This window comes from Marmota flaviventris, chromosome 1, assembly GCF_047511675.1.
Source record: "Marmota flaviventris isolate mMarFla1 chromosome 1, mMarFla1.hap1, whole genome shotgun sequence".
In the NCBI taxonomy this organism is placed as follows: Eukaryota; Metazoa; Chordata; class Mammalia; order Rodentia; family Sciuridae; genus Marmota; species Marmota flaviventris.
This window is the reverse complement of record NC_092498.1, coordinates 139,009,584-139,032,154: the sequence shown is the minus strand read 5'-3', so window position 1 is coordinate 139,032,154 and position 22,571 is coordinate 139,009,584. Positions and strand designations below refer to the sequence as shown.

Here is a 22,571-nt window from a genome sequence, read left to right as displayed (position 1 = left end):
AAGGGATGGCTAACAGTCCAACTATGTGTCAAATATATGTTAACAAAGCAATCCAGCCACTTAGAAATCAAAATCCTGAACTACAAATATTTCACTATATGGATGATGTATTATTGGCACATAAAGATAAAAACATATTGCTGGAATGTTATGCCACACTTACAAACTTATTAAAAAATTATAATCTAGAGATAGCAATAGATAAAGTACAATTAAATTTTCCAATTAATTATTTAGGAGTTCTATTATCCTCAACCATGGTCCAAATACGAGTAGATCAACTCAAATCACTTAACGACTTTCAAAAGTTATTGGGAGACATAAATTGGATAAGGCCTTATCTAGGTATACCAACAGGAGAGTTGGGACCTTTATTTGATATTCTAAAAGGTCCATCAGATCCAAATTCACCCCGCATGTTAACTCCTAAAGCAAGAAAGGCATTAAAAATTATTGAAACATATATGGAAAACATACATTTGGATAGAATTGATATAAGTTTGCCTTTATTATTTATTGTACTACCAACAAAAAATATTCCTACAGGAGTATTTTGGCAAGAAGGTCCATTATTGTGGATACATTTATCTTATTCTCCTAACACTATTCTTACTAGGTATCCTGAGGCTGTAGGACAATTAATACTCAAAGGAATAAAAGCAGCGAAGGGAGTGTTTGAAATTTCTCCCAATAAAATTATTACTCCATATACTATGGATCAAATTGATGAGTTAGCTAATGAGTTAAATACTTGGGCAATAATCATGTGTAAATCTAATGTTTCATTTGATAATCATTTACCATCTAATCCTTTGTTGTCTTTTTGGTCTAAGCATCCTGTAGTTTTTCCAAAAATGACAAGAAAAACACCTATCATGAATGCTCCAAATATATTCACTGATGGGTCAAATAATGGTACAGCAGCAGTAGTTACCCCTGATCAAACTTTTACATTTTTAGTACCCAAACAATCAGCTCAAAAGATAGAGCTTAATGCAGTTTTACAAGCTTTTTTGATGTTTAAAGATTCTGTATTTAATTTATTTTCTGATAGTCAGTATGTAGTTAATGCTATAGTATCTCTTGAAGATGCTGGTAGGATTTCCCCTTCTTCTACTGTTTTCTCTTTGTTTTCCACTATACAAAGTCTAATCTGGGACAGAAAAGATCCATTCTTCATAGGACATATTAGGGCACATACAGGATTGCCTGGAGCCCTTAGTTTAGGCAATGATTTAGCAGATAAAACTACACATGACATACATATTTTCTCTACATTTGAAGAAGCTACAAATTTTCATAAAAGGTTTCATGTTAATGCTAATACTTTACAAAAGCATTTTAAAATAACTAAGGAACAAGCCAGACATATAATAAAACAATGTCAAAATTGTGTGACATTTTTACCACAAGTTAATCTTGGAGTCAATCCTAGAGGACTGATACCTAACCATATTTGGCAGATGGACGTCACACACTTGCCAGAATTTGGAAAATTAAAATATTTACACATTACAGTTGATACTTCTTCTGGATTTTTGATGGGCTCCCTTCATGCCGGAGGAAAAACTAAAGATGTTATAGCTCATTGCTTACAAAATTTTGCCACTGTGGGCGTTCCTAAACAGTTAAAAACCGATAATGGTCCTGGCTATACCTCTACCTCTTTTAAACAATTTTGCTCATCATTTGGTATTACTCATATAACAGGAATCCCATACAATCCACAGGGACAAGGCATAGTTGAAAGAGCTCATCAAACTATTAAAACATACTTATTAAAGCAAAAAGAGGGAATTGGAAGGGGGTATATATCCCCCAAAGATAAACTTAAAATAACGCTTTTTACTCTAAACTTTTTAAATTTGGATTCATCAGGACTTAGTGCTGCGGAAAGGCATATGTATCCAAAAAATGTACATAAGCCTAAAGTACTTTGGAAAGATATTCTAACAGGACAATGGAAAGGTCCTGACCCAGTGATTGTCTGGAGTCGGGGGTCTGTTTGTGTTTTTCCACAGGGAGAACAGCAGCCGATTTGGATTCCAGAGAGATTAACTAAAACAATTTCTACAGATCGAAAAGAAGATGATTTGACTCAAATCCATAACAGCTGATATCCAGAACTCCAGCTTGGCCATTCTTACATCTGCGACAGTGATTAACCAGGATGCTTTTTTCAATAGCTATTTTATTATTGCATTTTTCCACATCATAAGGTTCTATTTTTATTTTTTGAGCTCATACAAACCTAGGTTAATGTTTTTCTGATCAGTTTTATTTTTTGACTGTGGAGTTTTTAAACATTGCAATGGAGATTTCACCCAGGTAAAGCTACAAGGCCTTTACTATTTTCTTATGTGTTGTACGTTTGTGTACACTCTTGTGTTTTGTGTTGTATGTCTGTATGTGCGTATGTCCATATTTCTTATATGAGGAGCGCTCATGAAAAAATGGATCCGAATTATTATTATTTTTTTTTATTCACGTGATTTAAATGGTTTAATTTAAATTAGGTAAACAGCTGTTAAGGATTGTTTTTAAAGTAGGTTAACAGATCTGTTTGTTTACTTTCACCTTTCTTTTTCATTATATTTAATAATTCTTCTCAGGATAATGTCTCTTTAGCATCATTGCCAGAATTCCTATCTTCATCCCAGTGCCAGTGAAGACAAAGATACAACCAGACTACAGCTTCTATGATAGCTATCACAGTAAACTGTATAAACTGATGCATCAATGAATATAACTCAACAAGTAATGCTCAATCAAGGAGTTAACTTACTTTGGGAGGAAACGGATTTTGGGAGGAAATGGACATATTGATAGATTCCTCCGCTTTGAACTGCTTGCAGAACTTGCCTGGACTATGTAACTATCGTTTGGTGCAGCGAATTGTGGTAATGCTGGCATATCTTTGCTGATGGTGTCACTAGTGATGCAATGTTTATTTCCTTGCCAGCGCACCCCATGTTAATTGTGGTAGTGCTGACATATCTTTGCTGATGGTGTCACCAGTGATGCAATTTTTCCCAAGGAGCCGTCAATTGGCTTGGTGTCGTGGCATTTCTGTATCCTCCTCCCTTCTGCTAGTGATGGTCTAAAATTTGGGGGCCAATGGCTTATGCTGGACCAGTAGTCAGTGACGGGTATGATCCAATTGCTGTGGTATCAACCTAAGACAGGAGGCTGACGCCTAAAGGTCAGTTTTCCGATGACGGGTAAGAACCATATGTTGAATTGGACAACCTACCAGGCACGGTCCTTAAGCCACATTAACCTCACTCCTCCACTGGCACCAAGGCCAAATTTGGGGGCCAACAGAGGTGAGGCAAAGAACCTCACCCCCCCACTGGTGCATAGACCTATCCACAAGTATGGCTGTATGCTGGACCGGTAGTCAGTGACGGGTATGATTCAATTGCAGTGGTATCAACCTAAGACAGGAGGCTGACGCCTAAAGGTCAGTTTTCCGATGACGGGTAAGAACCATATGTTGAATTGGACAACCTACCAGGCACGGTCCTTAAGCCACATTGCTTGTTGTTTAATCAGAAGGGGGGAGATGCTGGGAGCCATTAGCCAAGTAGGTATGACAATTTCCTTGCCAGCGTACCCCATGTTGCAGTGACATTGAATGTAGGTGACCTTGCTCAAGGACCAAGGCGGATTAGGGCGTTCCCGGTTTAGGTTCCAGGTTTAAGGTTTAAGATTATTCCTGCTGGGAATAGGGCGTGTCCTGCTGCCTGAGTTCCCCTTGAGTTCTCACGGGATTCAGACAGTATTTTTTGGGAGACAGATGCCCAGTGGAGGTGGATTTGGGCAGAGAACGTGGATTTGGGCAGAGAACGTGGATTTCCCCAGAACGTGATTGTAGACGGCTGGTGTGAGTTCGGGAATAAAGAGTTGCTGTTTGAATCTACAAGCTGTGTGGTGGCTCGTGATTGTGTGCCCAGCCAGACTGCGGCATTTGTGCCCAGCCAGACTGTGGCACTAGGTCCTCTCTTTTAAACATTCCACCATCTTCCAATAGCACCAAGGTGGAGACCAAGCCTTTAACACCTGGCCCTTGGGGAACATTCCAGAGCCAAATGATGGCACTGTACAAAGAGCATCTCTCCCAATAGATTGCATGCACCACTGAGGACCCAGGCCCTTCTCCCTCAATTCTACCCTGTTCTTCCATGACAGTCTAGGCCTCTTGAAGGATTGTAGTGCAGAGAAGGAAGGAACCCTTAGTCCTTAGTAGTCCTTAGTCTACAGCAGACAAATTTCCAAACCATCTTGGCTCAAGGGGGCAACAGTGGAGGACCTTAAGACCCATCGGTTTAATTTAGAAGAATGAAAATACGTGAATTTTCTTGCAATCAAGTATCACGGAGGGACATCATATGAGTCCACACTTTCCATCTCAAACTTAGAATCAGACTCAAGAATCGATCACTAAATATTCATTAGTTACTCAATCAACAAGAGTTTAGGGAGATGATGGATGAAGTCATTAAGATCTGGTTGATGTGGGGGATTCGGAAAGAGAAAGTCATCAGGTGGAGGAGGACCTAAGGATTTCAAGTCCCAGTTAGCCAGTCTGGGATTTTTTTCCGTGGTCACATATGAGAAAAGGTTTCAAGCAATAGTCAGCTTTTCACCACTGTGACTGAAAATACCTGAGAAAAACAACTTAGAAGAGGAAAGATTCATATTGGCTTACAGTTTCCAAGGTTTGGGACCTTGGAGGGCTGACTCCCAAACAGAAACATCAGGGCAGAAGACAGTTAAGTAGCTTATGACATCTAGGGAAGCAAAGAGAGAGAGAGAGAGAGAGAGAGAGAGAGAGAGAGAGAGAGAGAGAAAAGGGTCAGGGACAAGAAACATCCTTCCAAGTCACGCCCCAGGTGACCCACTTCCTCCAACCATGCTTCACCTACCTACTGTCTCCCTTCCCGGCCCCCATAGTCCATTGAGCTATGAGTGGGTCAATCCACTGGTCAGGCCAGGGCCCTCATGATCCAATCCCTTCCCCCAAGCCCCACTTCTGAGGGGACCCGGCCTTGACACACAAGTCTTTGGGGGGCCATTGCCAAGCTAAACCATAACACACACACACTTCAAATTGCTCTTGGAGGTTTTTCCCTCCTTCAAGTCTTCACTCTTCATTTAAACATGATTTAGCAATATAAACACGGTCAGGAGAAAGGCCCAGTTTGATTTTTTTGTGGTTGTTCTGCCAGCATCTACCAAAGATAGCCTCACACACCATTCTCTCTTAAGGACAAGCCTTAAAAATAAACTAAGGCTGTACTTTCTGTGTCCAAAGCCCAAACCCAAGCTAAGAGTCAAAACATGTAGAGCCCCCCCTTCCCTGATCCCACCTGAGGAGCAAGTGCCTGGGGGCTGGTCATTCTGTTGGGATTTTCTGATCCTGCTATCTTGAGGATTCAGTATTTTATTAAACCATTTCTAAATCTGGTTGGGATTACAGAAGAAAAGTTGGTGCCTGTGTACATTAATGTCACGGTTCACAGGGACATACCAGTTCAACCTGCCTTGGGCCCTCCACTAGGGCTAGCTAATTCAGGCAGAGGTGAGTGTAACAGGATTTACTACATCTTTACCCGGCCGTTGGTCACACAGTGAGTGATCCTTGCAGTGTGCTGCCGGGAGATTTTTTTTTTTTTTTGGGGGGGGTGCTTGTTTTCAGATGCCGTTGTCTATGCTTAGCACACAGGAATTTCATGTAAAATCCAAAATCTGGTTTTCCTTGGAAAAGTGAAAGTTCTGGCAACATCTGGCTGCTGTCCCAGTATTGGTGTACTGGACACTTGTGATACTTTTAGTGTCTAGCATCTGAACCCCTCTTCTATTCTGGGATGTCCCTGGTCACAAGTCTTGGTGGGAGGCTGATGTCACCTCTCACTATTCAAGCCATATATACGGTTGACCCTCAGTGTTCACCGGGGGTGGGTATCGGGGATATGAAAATTCAGGGACTGAAAATTCAGTCACTTTTATAAAAGGGAGTAGCATTTGCATGGAACCTACTCACATCTTCCGTGTACTTTAAATCATCTCCAGATGACTTATAATACCTATATCCTGTCAATGCTGTTAAGGGTTGCTATGCCGTGGATTTTGGGGAGTGTAAGACTCTACATGCTTGGTATGGATGCAATTTTTAAAAAACATTCTCATCTGTGTTTGGTGGAATTCGGATGTGGAACCCTCCCCGTGTGATGGGACAGCTGACTGCTAGGTAATAGTATGTGATCCAGACTCGGCCAAAAAGGCATGTCCTCCAGGCTTCTGAATGAGGTGCTAACTTTAGGAGGAGCTCAGCACAGGGGAGAACTGGGGAATTATTTCAGACAGAGGAAGCAGAGAAAGAAGCATCCAGCTTCTAGGGGCAGCAGGGGCAGTCAGATGCATTGGTTGGTGGAATCAGTGAGGATTTCCTCACTGACTTGATTCAGAGGAGTAACTCTGACCTTGGTTTCATTTGCATGTCTGGTCTTTGACCCCCTTCTTTTTTATTATTATTTTTTCCTTTTATTTTTTTGGCAGTACTGGGGATTGAATCCTAGGACCCTGTCATTGAGCGACATCTTCAGTCCTTTTATTTTTTTAAGACAGGGTCCCTTTAAGTTGCTGAGGTGCCGCAGTCCGGCTGCAGCAAAATAAACGGGGGGGGGGGGGGGGGGGGGGTGTGAGGAGCAACTTGTGTACATTGATACAGTAGGAGTGGGAGCCGTTTACTGCAGGACAGGAGGGGTATATATACATTCCACACAGCTTATCTTAATTAACATAAACTAGATACAGCAGTCAACCAATAAGGAATCTCCACACTTAATGGCTCGCTGGCGTTACTTCACAAACCACTCCCTCTGGCAAAATGCCAGGCGCCATCCAGACTTGTTTACAGACTCTAACACTGAGGTTGGCATCAAATTTGTGATCCTCCTGCCTCAGCCTCCTGAGCAATTGGGATGACAAGGGTCATCACCCTGGTGCGCCCAGCTTTGTTCATCTTTTACATGGAGTCCTCCAGCCTTCTCAGTGGCTGAAAGCCAATCAATATCTCATTCCTATATTTTCTGCTTAAATCTTATATCTAAGAACTCTGTCCCATGGAGATAGGAGAGAGTTTTCACCCAACTCTCTTTCTTTATTTATTAGTTTCTAGACTATTTATGCAAGTTTGTAACTCACCCCAAATAAGAAAATTTTAGTCCTGGGAGAAAAGCTAAAGATTGCCTCATGAAAGGATCAGCAAAGTTGTAAGGAAAAGCTTCCCAGAAGTGTTCCCCCTCCTGAAATCTAACTGGGCAGAACTGGGTCACATACTCACCTCTTAAGCCAATCGGTAGCAAGAGGACTTGGGTTGCTGGCATTGGCTTTTCCAAGGCAGTATTTCAGTTTTGGTTGGAAAAAAAAAAAAAGAAAGAATCACGCGGGCCTGGGGATGTGGCTCAAGCGGTAGCACGCTTGCCTGGCATGCGTGCGGCCCGGGTTCGATCCTCAGCACTACATACAAACAAAGATGTGTCCGCTGAAAACTAAAAAATAAATATTAAAAAAATTCTCTCTCTCTCACTTTCAAAAAAAAAAAAAAAAAAAGAATCACCTCAAATGCTTTTTATTTCTTTCATCTTATGTTTTGCAGTACTGGGGATTGAACCCAGGACCCCACACATTTTAGGCAAACCTTCTACCAATGAGCCACATCCCTAGCCCTTTTAATTTTATTTTAAGCCAGGGTCTCCCTAAATTGCCCAGGCTGGCCTTGAATTTGTGATCCTCCTACCTCAATCTCCCAAATAGCTGGGATTACAGGTATGGGCCACCATACCCAGCTGGGGATGCTTTAAAAAATACCAAAGTGGGGTTCCCACTCTCAGAGGCCAGATTTTATTGGTCTGGCTGACCTTCTTCTGGTAGTGAAATTTTTAAAGCTTCCCAGGTGCTTTTAATAGCCCATCCAGTGCATCGAGTCAGTGACCTGATCCAGTCCCCACCCCTCCCCATCTTAACCTGCCAATACTGAGGTCGAAGGAGATGTTAAGTAATCTGCCCAATCAACAGCAAAACAGAAATAAGAAAACCACTCACACAAATGACATTTAAGAAGACAAGTTTTTTGTTTTTGTGTTTTTTCCTTCTCCAGAATATGCATGTGAGTACTGTTAAATAAAATTCATTGGGGGAGAGTTGTTTTGGACTAAACTCTTGAACTAGACTCCAACAGACCAGAGCAAACCAGAATGAAGTTACTTGTGCTTGTTAGGTGACATGTGATCAAAATGAACTTTAAAGTGGTCCAGTTTTCCAAAAACAAACAAGTAGAAAACAACCAGGAGCAACCAATTCAAAAGGTCCAAAATCGGCATGCTAAGAATGTCCCTTTTCCTTTTCTTTCTTTCTACTACTGGGCAATATCCCCAGCCCTTTTCTTTTTTTATTTTGAGACAGAGTCTTGCAAAGTTATAGTCTGACCTCGAATGTGCAATCCTCCTGCCTCAGCCTCCCACCTGAGTAGCTGGATCATAGGTATGTGCCCCTTGGCCCAGCCCCTTTGGCTTTAATCCTTCATATCTGTCCATGTGCTGTGGCTATAATAAAATGCCTAGATAATGTACAAAGAAAAGAGATTTATTCCACTCACAGTTTTGGAGGCTGAAAGTCCAAGACTAGGTATCCCCATTGGTGAGGGTCAAATGGCAGATAACATCATGGTGGAAAAGGAAGCCAGAGGAAGATTCAAGAGTCCCGCTTGCTGTTTTAGAATAACTCATTCTTGCAGGAAGAGCTAATGCACTCTACAAGACTAGTATCAATCCCTTCTCAGGGTTGTAACCAGGTGACCTAGTTAGTTACTTTGAACTAAGCCCCACTACTTAATTGTCCCAGCCCTTCCCAACACCACCACAGTGTGCACCAGTTTTCAGACATGTGACCTCTTAGGAACACACTCAGGTCACATCCAAACCATGATACCCTCTAAGGAAAGTACCTGCAAAATTAAAAATTCGCATCTTTCTTGTCCCTTGTTTCTGTTTTCTTCATTTTTTCCTGTTTAAAACTCACTCCTTCGACTCAGCTTATAGTAGCACCCTTCTGTTTTATAGATGGGATGCTGTTTGGTTCATGAATTGCTAATAAAAGCTAAGTAGATCATTAAACTCAATTTATTGAAATTTTGTTTTCAGACAGCACCCATTGTTTTTCTTAGAATGTGAAGTCCTGGGAAGTTCAAAGACTGAGAAGTATCACAAGGTGTCCACCACACCCATACTTGCTCAGTGGCAAGACCAGTTAGATCCCTGCAATTTGAGTTGGAAGGAGAGGTATATGGGTTAGAACAAAAGTGACTTCACCCTGGCTTGAATGTACCGGTTTATCTTAAGATAGTATTAAAGACTCAGGTGGATCCCTGGAGCCAGGGTCTGATTGTGAATTCCTACCTATGATTCTAGTGGTTTTACCTATTTATGAGATGCTGTGAAACCCAGCAGGAAAAACTAGCCAGGCTCACTCAGGGGCAATCCTGGCAATTATGACTCAAGATGGCTGCAGTCAGTCAAGCTGTCTATATACAAAACTGAACAGCGGATGCACAAAGCATTTTATGAGAACTTATTCCAATCTTGTTTGAATTTTTCGGCTCAAGGGGGTGATGTCATCAAGCTCCTAATGCAAAGAGTCCTTAGTAATTCCTTATCATCGTGGTTGAATGAAGCCCCAGCATCATAACCTCATCATCAATATGAAAGAAGAACCACATAGGTGGAGAATGTTAGAGGGAAGGGGAGAGTGCAGAGGTAAGGGGCCGGGTATTTTTCATGTTTTATTGTGTTTAGTTCTCACAGTCATCTTTGAGTAGATGTTACTGGAGGAGGAGAGAAGCAATCTGCCTAAGGCTAAGTACACTAGTGACCTGAGCAACCAGCATTCAAGTTGGTCTTGGAGGAAGGAGAAAGCAGAGGCGCTGTTGTCCCAAATGCTTTCTGACCCCACTTTCCTGGATCCCCAGGCAGGAGCCAAGGGTGCAGTCATAGCTACACTGGTATATCTGCCCTGTGTCCTACTCTGTTCCTAAATCAGGTGACAATGATATAATTGGATACAAGGAATACAGCTCCCTCTGAATCCAACTGCTGGTCTCCTCTAGTATTTTTATCTTTTTCATTAGGTTAAAAAAACTTTATTATGGACATTATACACACTCATTATTGGAAAATACAGATCAGCCAAAGAGAAAAATGGCCCAGCATCCCCTTACCTCAGGAAAAACACTACACTTTGGGTCCCAATTCTCCTAAGGATTTCAAATCAACAGGACGCCGTTCTGTTTGTTAATTATCCCTTTCCAATTTGCACGTATTAAGCAACCCGAAGTTTATTTTTATTATTATTTTTGTTTGCTTGTTTACACTCTGGAATCGCTTCCTGGAGGTTGGTCCTCTAAATTTTGCTGGGCAAGGGACAAGGATTCGGGAAATAGGTGGGTGGGAGTTCTGTTTGGGGTTTTCACGTCCTAATATTTATCTCTCGTCCTTGGGACCGAAAGGTACTGCGAGCCTTTTCTCCTGTGGGCATTTCTATTCAAGAACCGCGCCTTCATTTTTTTTTTTTTGCTTCAGCTCTGGCCGCTTTCTGCTCCTTTGCACGTAGGTGTCTGAACCCTGGGGACAGCTGGCCTCAGCCACGAGACCTTAATTTGTAATGACATCTGGCGGCTGCAGGGGGTGGTCTTGCCTCTCGGGCTCCGTCACTCTGGAACCCCCTCGGTGTCCGAGCGCGCGAGGCTGGCTGTAGGGAGGGAGGGAGGGAGGGAGGATGGCGGCCCGCACCTCCGGTAGCCTAGCAACCGGCGCCTTAGCAACGGAGAGGGGGCGGGGCCGCGGGAGGAAGTCGGAAGCGGGAAGCCAAATCTCGCGAGAATTGGGTGGCGCGCGAACTCTGAGCGACAGGGTCCGAGAGGGGGGTCCAGTGGCGGCAAGAGGCTTGAAGGGGTTGAGGGACGACGGCGGCGGCGGCGGCCCCGGTCACCTGAGCCTCCCGGCCATGGAGGCCCCAGCGCCCAAGCAGCAGCAGCAGCCCGCGACAGTCAAGATCAGGAACCTGCCCTGGTAGGAGGCGGCCCGGCCGCCGCGGAGGGAAGCGGTCGGCCGCGGGGTGCTGGTTAGGGCTGATGGCAGTTTAGGGACTTCGGAGTGGGATGGTTGCACCCCGTTCTGACCCTGCCGACCTGGGCCCTCCACCGCCCTTGCCTGGCCCCGGTTCCCACCGTTCTATTTCGAACTCTTGCCGGGCTCCCCCGTGGCCCCCATCCTGTCCCCGCAAACGGAAAGTGGCTTTCGCTCCTGGGAACAGCCCGAGGGCTCCCATCCTGCCACTGAAATGCCCTCTTCCCTCCTGCCGGAACCTTCAGTGCCACCGACTCTGTTATTCGCTTTACCGAACGACGTCACCCTCTTGCACGTTTGATCTTTTAGAAAGGCCCCATAAGGTAGATGCTGTTTGCATTCAAATTTTACTTGTGAAGAAAGTGCATTTTAGAAAAGTTAGAAGACGGGCTTGGGTTTGCATCCAGATTGTCTGGACTCCGAACTTGCATTCTTCATCCTCCCATTGCAACGACTACATCTTAGTGATGCTTTAAAGACATTGATGGGATTTGGCTTGATTTAGAAAAACTCCAGGCTCTTCTTGTGTAATAACCAGTTAACTTTGTTATACTGTAAGCCACATAACATAAAATACATAGTTGTGACCATTTTAATATATAGTTTAGTGGCATTAAGTATGTCCAGAATATAGTCGTCCCACTATCTCCTTCCAAATATTTTCATTACCCCACATGGAAACCCTATACTTGTTGGCACTCACTTCTCATTATCCCCTCCTCTCCCACCACAGGCAATCACTAATCTACTTCCTGTCTCTATGGATTGGCCTGTTTGGGACATTTCATATAAGTAGAACTATACAATATGTGACCTTTTGTGTCTGGCTTCTTTCACTTAGCATAATGTTTTTAGAGTTCGTCCTTTATTCCCTTTTTTTTTATATTTATTTTTTAGATGTAGTTGAACACAATACCTTTATTTTATTTATTTACTAATTTTTATGTGGTGCTGAGGATCAAACCCAGGGCCTCGCACATGGTAGGTGAACACTCTCCAGCTGAGCCACAACCCCAGCCCCATCCTTCATTCCTTTTTATGACCAAATCATATTTCATGGCATGCATAGACCACATTTTATTTATCTATTCATCTGTTGATGAATAGATATATTCAGATTCATTTTGAATATATTTCAAATTCATTTCGAAGTGGAAGGTGTCCATCCAGGGGGAGATTATAGGCATATGGCTGAAAAGATGAGATTAGAGCTGTTTTCAACCTCAGCACTATTGACATTTGGGGCCAGATTCAGGGATGCCAGGAGGGTTTGGACAGCATAGCTGTACTGTGCATGGTAGGATGTTTAGCAGTGTCCCTAGCACCTACCCATGAGATTCCATTAGCCCCCTCCACCAGCTATAATAATTAAAAGTGTCTGCAGATGTCACCAAATGTTCTCCAGCAGATAAAACTGCCTCTGGTTGAAAAACTGTGGTCTGTATTCAAACTTAAAGGATTTGTTTCTTTCCTCTTTGAATTGGGATATGAAAGACTTCTTTTGCACATAATATAATATTCTTGTATTTATATATGTTGTAATGTGCTAAATTACATTTCAGGGTTGAAAAATACCGGCCACAGACACTGAATGATCTCATTTCTCATCAGGACATTCTAAGTACCAGTAAGTATCCATGTGTCAATTGCTGTCCCACTTGTAGAACCTATGTAAATTTCTTGGTGATACTGTCTCTGCTGAGTAATCACTTTAAAGAAACTGTTTGAGCTTTCTAAGGTGTGGCTTTACAGTTTTTCTTACCTGCATCTGCCTTTGATTGGGACATTGCATTAGGTTGAAGTGCATTCAGCCCAAGTCAGAGAACCACAGTGAATGAAGCAGCTTCCAAAGACTGATGGCATCTCTCTTTCTTTCTGATCCTCAGTTCAGAAATTCATCAGTGAAGACCGACTGCCACACCTGCTTCTCTACGGCCCTCCAGGGACAGGAAAGACATCCACCATCCTAGCCTGTGCTAAACAGCTATACAAAGACAAAGAATTTGGCTCCATGGTCCTGGAGGTAAATAGGATTATTCTTACTCTACAAATGTCTAAGGACTCTAGCCTCTTAACTTTAGTTCTGCTAATTTTACTTTGAAAGTAAGCTGCCCACTGGCAGTTGGGAGAGATTTGGGTCTGGAATAAGGTGTTTCACTTTACCTTTTGCAGTAGTGGTCTGCATTGGCATTGGTCAACTCCAGGGCAGTTGCCTAGGTGTTTTTCTTTCTTGTTGCCAGCTTTTACCAAATTTTCCTTGATGGCACTATCACTTCCTATCTGCTGCGTGGCCCTTCTTAACTGTTCTCCCCATTCCACTGCCCTGTTCATGCTCTGAAGATTGAGCTGTACTAACTATAAGCTCCCTTGCTCTTTGGCTCCTGGTTGGCTTTGGCTGAAATGGCCAGTGTCAGAGGACAAGAAAATGATGGCTGGACCTATCCCCAGGGTTAACAGCAGGCAGCAGCCCCCACTTGCAGTCCCATCCCATGGTAAAGGCAGCCTCACAGCCTTCTCCAGGGACTTCCAGCCCCTGCCTCCTCCAACACCTTCAGGCTTGGGGGTGATAACAGGTACTACAGAGCCCTGGGAAGCCCATACCCCACCAACACATTTTAAGACATCTCTTCGTTTAATTCTCATTAATTGTGGCATACTCAAATGCCATCTGAATATTGTGGGGACTTTGACTGATGCATGTAGATCACAGAAATCTAAAGATTTTCTTTTGCAAGGAAAACTTTTGACTTACTCTTTAGACATGGGTCTCAGAACCTCACTGCTGCCACTGGTCCTACCTCAGTACATTTACAATGTGGTGACCCTGAGTTCTGGGTTATGACAGATAAAATTAGCATTGTTCTGTTCATTCCAGACATCCTCTTTCCTAGCTTGCGCTAGACAGTTATACAGAGATACAGATGCAGTTATACAAAGATCAGCTCCGTGGTCTTGGAGGTAAATAGGATTGTTCTTACTCTACACATAACTAAGGACTTCACAGGTGCTGTTCAGGGTAACCAGGACAATTTTTTACTTCCCAAATTTGGGTAGAAAGATCGTCCTCAAAGGGTGAGAGAAAAATTGCCTTTCAGAATATAATGTGATGATTAAATTTTTAGTATAACTGTCATCTTTTAAAAAAAAAAAAAAAAAAGATTCTCTCTTAGCCATCATTAGCCTGGAGAACTAGTTTGCTGAACTGGATTGATGAAAAGATGTATTAAAACCAAGAATTCATATAGTAAACAATGTGTTTTTCACTGTGGCTTCTCTCCTCCACATTTAGCTGAATGCTTCCGATGACCGAGGAATAGATATTGTTCGGGGGCCAATCCTGAGCTTTGCCAGCACAAGGACAATATTTAAGTAAGACTCATTTGTGTAATTTCTCTCCCTAGAAATTAAAAAAAAAATATTTTTAAAATTGCCAATGGATCTTTACTTTATTTATTTATATGTGGTGCTGAGAATCCAACCCAGTGCCTCACCCATGCTAGGCAAGCACTCCATCACTGAGATGATACGGCTTAATTTTATTATTATTATTTTTTAATCTTTCAGCTTAAAAAGGCAAAAATGACTTTGTCAAAGCAGGCTTAAAAAAAGAGAGAGAAAGTTCAGGGGGTGTGGTAAGAAATGTCATGAAGCTTGTGTTACTATGAAATATTCTCTAAACTTGCATTAGCAGTTTGACTCTGGGAAGCATGGACTTTATTTTGATAGTTATCTGAGGACTGATTGCATCCTAAGTCTAGATGAGCGGGTTTGAATTTTAGCAAAAATAAATTGAGATTAAAATGAACCAGGATAGTGGTTTGAAAAAGAAGAAAAAGGTGAAGAGGCTGGGGCGTACCTCAAGGAGATGGAAGACGCAGATGGCGGGCCAGGCGGGGCTCTGCAGAGCTCAGGCGTAGCAGGTGCGAGGCCCTGGGTTCCATCTCCAGCCCCAGGATGGACAGAACAAATGGAGGGGGGGTGTGCAAGGAAGGCGCAGGCACAGAAGCACAGGCAAGTACGGGTTAGACCTCGGTCCCCAGTACGGGTTGAAGGATCTAGGGGCGTTTCCTGTCTGTGTGACCACACGGCGCAGCTTTGGTCAGGGTTCTGGGAGAGCTGGATTTCAAGAGCAGGCCTGAGACACAAATGTGAAAATGCAGGTTTGGGCCTGGGTGTTGAAGAGACTGGAGAGTCCTGTAGACGTGCCGTTTGTCTTTGTAGGAAAGGGTTTAAGCTAGTGATCTTGGATGAAGCTGATGCCATGACGCAGGATGCCCAGAATGCCTTGAGAAGAGGTAAGAAGAGCTGCTAGCATGTGTCCGCCCATGAGCGCCCTGAGAGGAGAGTTAGGAGTTCTGGACGCGAGATGCCTGTATGGCTTATTTTCCATCTTGTTCATCTTCTGGTCCAGAGGCTCCTTTGGGTATCTTTCTCCATGAACCCCATGATCCGGACAAAATACCCTGTAGCCAGGGTGTCCCATTGCAGCAGCTTAAGGACATAAGCCCAGTTAGGACTTAAGTATGACCAAGTCACTGGTGCTTTGTCCTCCTTTGTGGCTGGATTCAATTTTAGGTTGGGAATTTGAATCACTTGATGGTTCAAATCAAATTTCTAAACTATGGCCCTTCTGCCCTCCACACCGTTAGATGCAAATCAGCCAGGAGAAGGATGTCTAGAGTGTGCGCAGAAAGCTGCCTGGCTGCTTGCCGAGCTGGGCAGGAGCGGGAGAATGCTGCTGTCAGTCTCCAGGAGCCAGTGCGTTATTTCTTTGTAGCAAGTTCTGGGGGAGGAGGAGGCAGTTGCTGTCTTCGGTCCTGGAAGCTCTGGCAGCCTTTCTTCAGCATCGTGTTCCGCAGAGTGACTGTCAGTCTGAGCAGATCCCTATGTGGGAACACAGGGTCCCTGCAGAACGATACTGGTGTCTAAGCATCGCTAGGCTCAGGTTGCTGCTCCCTCGGAGCGCTCTGAGGCCTGCAGATAAGGTCTACGGGGAAGTGTGCAAAAAGCCAGTCCCCCCTCCAGCCCACCATGCCACTTCATGTGGAGGGCAGGCTCTCAGGTACTGGGCTCAGATCTTAAGGGATAAGTTGCCAAGGTGCTGGAATCATGGTAAATCATAAACCCTGACACGTTCAGTAGCTTTTGAAAGAAGATCTCTGGTCCCAAACACCACACACCCCCTGTTTCCTTGCAGGTAACTCCCCCACTTGCATGTAGTGTTGACTATTCCCGTGCCCTCCTGGGACCCAAGAAAAGGCCAGGGTTTTAGGTCCTTTGAAGAATTGGAATGGCCTTTGACCTAAGGTGGTTTTATTTTTCTTCACTAGTGATTGAGAAATTCACTGAAAATACCAGATTTTGCCTCATCTGTAACTATTTGTCCAAGATCATCCCCGCCTTGCAGTCTCGGTGTACGAGGTTCCGGTTTGGTCCCCTGACACCTGAACTCATGGTTCCCCGCCTGGAACATGTTGTAGAAGAAGAGAAGTGAGTACATTGTAAAGCAGGAAAGTCGAGATCGTGGGATTGAGTGGAGCACAGGTGGGACCCTGGCTCGCTGGCTGGTGACGTTGTAAATGACTTAGCAGAACTCCTGGCTCGGAGGAAGCATCGGGGCCACCAGCTGCTGTCGTTTTCTCTGATATCTCTTGGACATTCTTCCTCATAAAACTCATTTGACTCTTCTTGATTCCATCCTCCTCCCCTGGAAGCTGTCCCAATTTCCTCCTCCTCTGTCGCTGTAAACTGCATGCTGCCGAGTCCCTTCTGCAGGTGCTGCCAGCCTCTCCTGACTAGAAGGCAAAGTTCTGAGGCATTCTGTTCTGAATGATCAGACGTCAAGCCAGGAGCCAACCCAAGCAGCTGCTTATTCTGAAGGATGTGTTTGGGCTCTGTCCCCATGGTCCCACAAGGGCTCTTTCTTCTCGGGGTGCTCACTGTAAGATGGCTTGGACTTGTCTTTCCAGATCTGGGGTAGGCTGAAACTAATATGAAGTCCCTGTGCCTAGGAACCAGAGTGATTTCTTGGTTTTGATCAGGAGAGTACTGTTGACTCTTTTTTTTTTTTCTTTCTTTCTTTGGGGGCCCTGATAATGTGAGGCCATCTTGTTCCCTTGGGTGAATGCTTGTGCTGTCCAGGGACGCATAAATCCCCTGCCTGTTGACTTTCAGAGTCGATATAAGTGAAGATGGGATGAAAGCACTTGTGACTCTCTCCAGCGGAGATATGCGAAGGGCTCTGAATATTTTGCAGGTATGGTTTTCCTCAAAGTAAATCTCAAGTCATTGCTTCAAAATAACTTTTTGGGAAAGGCAACAGGACAATCAATCTGTAGCTTCAGAAATCTAGAAATGGTAAGACAGGTCTCACAATGTCCTAGACCTCCTTACTGTTTGTATTTGGCTAATTGAAAGAATCAGTCAAGCCAGATACAGTGGCACATGCCTGTAATCCCAGCAACTGGGGCGGCTGAGGCTGGAGGATCGCAAGTTGGAGGGCAGCCTAGGAAACTTAGTGAGACCCTATCTCAAAAAAATAAAGGCTGGGGGTGTAGCTCAGCGGTAGAGCACCCTGGGTTCAATCCCCAGTACTGCAAAAACAAGCAAACAAAAGAAGTATTTGTCACAAACAAGGCAGGGGCAGGAAGGGGTTCTACAGCTCTAATAGCAACAAGTGGCCAGCTCCTGGAATGAGGCTAGCTCTGACCACTGTGGGAAATGGCAGGGCCCAAGTTGTCCTGGGCCCTGGTCATATTGCTGCTGCAGTAAGTTCTTCTTGGCCACCTGCAGGTTAGCAGCTGCTGACAGCCTCAAAGATCTCCCCCTCTGTCTGCAGAGCACCAATATGGCCTTCGGGAAGGTGACAGAGGAGACTGTCTACACCTGCACAGGGCACCCGCTCAAGTCAGATATCGCCAATATTCTGGACTGGATGTTGAATCAGGACTTCACCACAGCCTACAGAAGTACCCTTTCTCGTGTGCTCCACCATGGTTAGGGCCTGCGAGGAGCCCCCATAGCTCAGGCTGCAGCTAGCATCTGCACCTTGCTAGCAGAGGACGTCTGGCTGCATGTGACTGGCCAGCCTGTTGTGGGAGCAGGCGTCTGTAGGCACAGCGGGTGCTTGTCTTTAACATCCCACAGATTCCCGAACAGCTCTGGCCTGGGTCAGGCTTGAAGCAGTGTGGCTCACAGACAGGAGGGAAATAGTCCTGGGGAAGAAGATGCAAGGGTTTTAAAGCAGTCAGTGTTGGTGCTTGTTTTGCTGTAAATCTAAAACCTCAGGATAGTGATATGAATGCATTTTGTTCTGTTCTCTACTGGAAGGAAAAACAACTGGGCCTTGTAGAGAGCACTTATTGAAGGTAAAATGTAGGAGAAAGAATTGGAGCCTAACACGTGGCTAGGAATTGGAAGAGAAGCAGCCATGTTGAGATTAAAGCCATCAGGGTTGGGATTCAAAATCCTCTGCAGTGTGTTCTGGAACTTGTTCTCTGCCTTGACTGCACCTCCCCAGATATCATGGAGTTGAAAACTCTGAAGGGTTTGGCGTTGCATGACATCCTGACCGAGATTCACTTATTTGTTCACAGAGGTAACCTGCTTTGTTCCCTGGCTAAAAAGCTGTGGCAGTCACTCCCTTGGGTTTCTGGTGGTTACAGAGGGAGCTCACCAGGCTCTATCCTTCTTTTTTTTTTGTACCAGGGATTGAACTTGGGGGTGCTTAACCACTAAGCCATATCACTAGCCCTTTTTGTATTTTATTTAGAGATAGGGTCTCCCTGAGTTGCTTAGGGCTTCACCAAAGTGCTGAGGCTGGCTTTGAACTTGAGATCCTCCTGCTTCAGCCTCCTGAGTCACTGGGATGACAGGTGTGCGCCACTGTGCCCTGCACCAGGCTTTATTCTTGAAACAAAGAAACAAGGAGGAAGTATTATAAACCTGACCCTCAATTTTTATTAGTTTTGTCTTGCTGTTTAAAATTTTGTTTCAAAAACCTTGTAATCTCTGGAATTGCTGGGTGAATAGGAAAAAACTCCTGAAGACTAACTTTACTTCTTCCAGGGGTTTGTGTTTTACAGCAGTAAGTAGAATGTTTTAATTCACATTTCTACAAGAATACTTACCCTGAGGAGAGGGGGAGGGGAGTCTGTCTTAATGTCAGCCAAAGCAATCTTAAGGACCCATCTCTAGCCCCATGCTTGCTGGAACCTCTGTAGAGTGGATTCTCAGCCTGGGCAGCACCTAGGGATCATGCCAGGCATTGAGTCAGCTCTGGGGAGGAGCTGGGTGCGGCATTTTTTCAGGCTCCTGTGTGATCCCCTGTTCAGTGGTTTAGAGCTCTTCCCTCCTCAGTCTCCGCAGATGGGAGGCCACCTGGGTCGGGGACTGGGCTGGCCTGTGTACAGCCAGCTGCCGTGGGTGTTCCTGAAACTGAGAACTCGGCTCTCCAGTTACCTTGTAGAGCCACCCAAAAAAAGCAGTGTTGCTGTCCCTTCTGTGTTCATCTTGTCACTGTGGGATCTCATATACATACTCACACACACACACTTTTTTAAACTACACTATTAAGAATTACAAAATAGTGAATGAAAAGTATGAAACTCCACCATTTTTACTTTCGTAGACATCTGGGAACTTGTGATCAGTCTGAGGCCTCAGAAGTCCACTCTTACTATTTGATGTTTAAACTCATACTTGTCGGGAGAAGTTCAGTGTTAAAAGTATGAGTTTAAACACATACTTTTCCTCTGGGTTTTTTCCTTTTGGGGTGGTGGTAGTAGGGGGAGCCCATGCTCATTTGATTTTTTTTTTCCCTCAGTGGACTTTCCATCATCAGTTCGAATACATTTATTGACCAAAATGGCAGACATCGAGTGAGTATGAATTTCCCAGTTTTAATTCTTTTCTGCCCCCAGCGCACCCCTGTTGTGAGGTTTTTCTTTCCACTTGTGTGGTCTTAGCATTCTTGATTACCTCATTTGTGATATAATCTAGTTTGGGATGACAGTAAATGGGATGTGGCAGAGGATGGAGATGCTTATTTAAGTCAGCACAAGGCCAAGCAGATCAGTTACATATTTGAGATGAGGGCCTTTCCTTTGGCCTCAAAGGCTTCGCCCACATTCTGAAGATGCTCTCATTTTGGGGGAGACGTGCTCCAGTTCAGGCTTGTAGGTCATTTGGGGACGACCAGCTCTCCAGGCATTTTGGCATACTGAAACATATTAGGGGGGAAAGTCAACACAAACTCAATTTTCCACTTTGTCTGGTTCAGTAAACACTGTTATTAGTCCCCAGTGAAGCTGGCAGCTATCATTTAAGTAGACAGAGCATTGGGTTCAAACTAGACGTCAGTATAGGCCAACTCTAATTTGCTGTCACTAAGCTTTCATGTGTACAAATTAGGTCACTTCTTATCACTATGCTGTATGATTTTGCTTTTGATGGCTGGGCACTTAAAAGGTGGCAAGATGAACCGCCTGTGTCCTGCTCTACTTACTAGACCACAGACTCCCATAAGTATCAGCCCAACTTCACAGTGAAATGTCAGTTACAAGGAAGGAAATCTCCATTTTAATTCCTCTTAGTGCAGCTGGTAGAAGAAATAACCCTTAATCACATGAATTATGCCCCACTAGAGAGTTAGAACAAACTAAGTCCAGAACACTGCTGTTGGTAGATTTAAAATTTGTCTTCAAGTTTCAGATTTCTAAACCAGTATTAGAGTAAGGAGGGAGTGTCAAGGAGTTTGCTGTCAAGGATCATTTTGGATCAGCTCCCATGCCCCTCCTTTGCTCTCCAGTTCTCTTACCCACAGGCAACTCTCTGTGACGTTCTTTATTCTTGTGTTTGTTTTATTTTAGGTACAGGCTTTCTGTTGGCACCAGTGAGAAGATTCAGCTGAGCTCCCTCATTGCTGCTTTTCAGGTTACCCGAGACCTGATTGTGGCAGAGGCCTAGGTGCTCCAAGCCGATCTCCACCTCTCAGGGCCCATCCCTGACTGGAGAACAGAGGACTCAGTTATAGGTGTGGCCGTAGAATGAAGCCAGTCAGCCCAGGTCTTGGAAAACTCTGGTCCAGGATGGACGGGCAGATATTTACAAAGTACTGTCTTGGTTGTTTGAAACACCAATATAGAAAACAATTTTAACATATACCTATCTTATCACACTGCTTTTTACTTTTTTGGTATTTTTACCCTTTAGTTGCTTGGATAACAGGAAATTGGCCTACCCTTTGGTCTGTAACATGAGGTTTTCTAATCTACTGTGGTCCAAATGTCTTTCAACTCAAGGTAATCACCTACAAAGTTTATCAACCTAATATTTGGCATTATAAACTTTATAAACAAGTTCTAGTGAATTTCTGGCCCAAACTGTTCTATTTTTATAAAACAGTGAACACTTTAAAAACTAATCTTTTTGTTTCCCCTCTTGCAGTAGAACTTGTAGCAGGTTTCAGTGGTGTGGACAATAGGAAAAAAATTGAAATTTTAAATACAGAGCTAGCCTCTGAATCGTGCCATCTTAGGCCATTGCTTACACTAGCTTTATACTGGGAGGGCCTGTCAGATGAAGCCCAACCCAAAACCTGGACCTGCTCAAAGGACTGATCCCAAAGATACAGTAATCTCTTTTACAGTTTTGCTTTAAAATAAGGCTAAAGCAGCTAGCTTGGTGCTCACAAGTGATGCTGCTTCTTAGCCAGCGTTAGAAATGATGACTTATCTGTAATTGTACTGAATAAACTTTCTTTTAGGCTGTTCCTTACAATGTTGTCAAATTCTTATGCCTCCGTTTAACAGTGGCTCAATTTCAGTTTTTTAGCTTTACAGTGGTACAAGTGCAATGTGTTCAGTAGAAACCAGATTTCTAATTTTGACCTTGGGCTGGACTAGCAACATGCCCTGCACTACTCCAGTGATGCTATGGGCAGCAGCAGGGCTGTAGCTCCCACCAGCCTCAATATCATAAGGGGAAACTCCACTGCCGCCCTCCCATGTGCTGCTTTGCTGTTCAGCCTATCCGTTGTGTGAAAAGCACCTCTGATATGGGTATTTCCAAATTAAAATGGGTTTATGGAGATGCAGCCCCGTGGTAAGCTGAGGAACATCTGACATCAAAAGGGAGAAATAGGTTGGTTATCCCTCCATCTAGACGGCTCACTAGCAGTTTGAAGCTATTAGCCAAGTAGGCCCCAAGGAAACAAAACCCCCCAGGGCTTCCCAGGGCCCTCTCTCTGATACTTCAAGATGGTCATGAAACTAAAAGGTTACCAGCCCATTCCTGCCCCTCCCGCTGTACTGCTTGTTCTAAAAGGTGATTGTTAAATTTTATTGTTTCTCAGTCCTGGGGACTGAACCCAGATGTAGTCTAACA

General features: G+C 44.1%; 1 protein-coding gene across 1 annotated transcript; it reads left to right on the top strand.

Annotated features, from left to right (window-relative positions):
• The first annotated feature begins 10,944 nt into the window (after window positions 1-10,944).
• Window positions 10,945-21,965, top strand: Rfc5 (replication factor C subunit 5). The gene is made up of 11 exons (XM_027949213.2): window positions 10,945-11,129; window positions 12,749-12,813; window positions 13,073-13,209; window positions 14,476-14,555; window positions 15,408-15,481; window positions 16,517-16,676; window positions 17,361-17,442; window positions 18,025-18,154; window positions 18,706-18,783; window positions 20,011-20,065; window positions 21,056-21,965. The coding sequence occupies exons 1-11, from the start codon at window positions 11,065-11,067 to the stop codon at window positions 21,150-21,152; spliced, it is 1,023 nt and encodes a 340-aa protein (XP_027805014.1). The 5' UTR covers window positions 10,945-11,064; the 3' UTR covers window positions 21,153-21,965.
• Window positions 21,966-22,571: the final 606 nt, after the last annotated feature.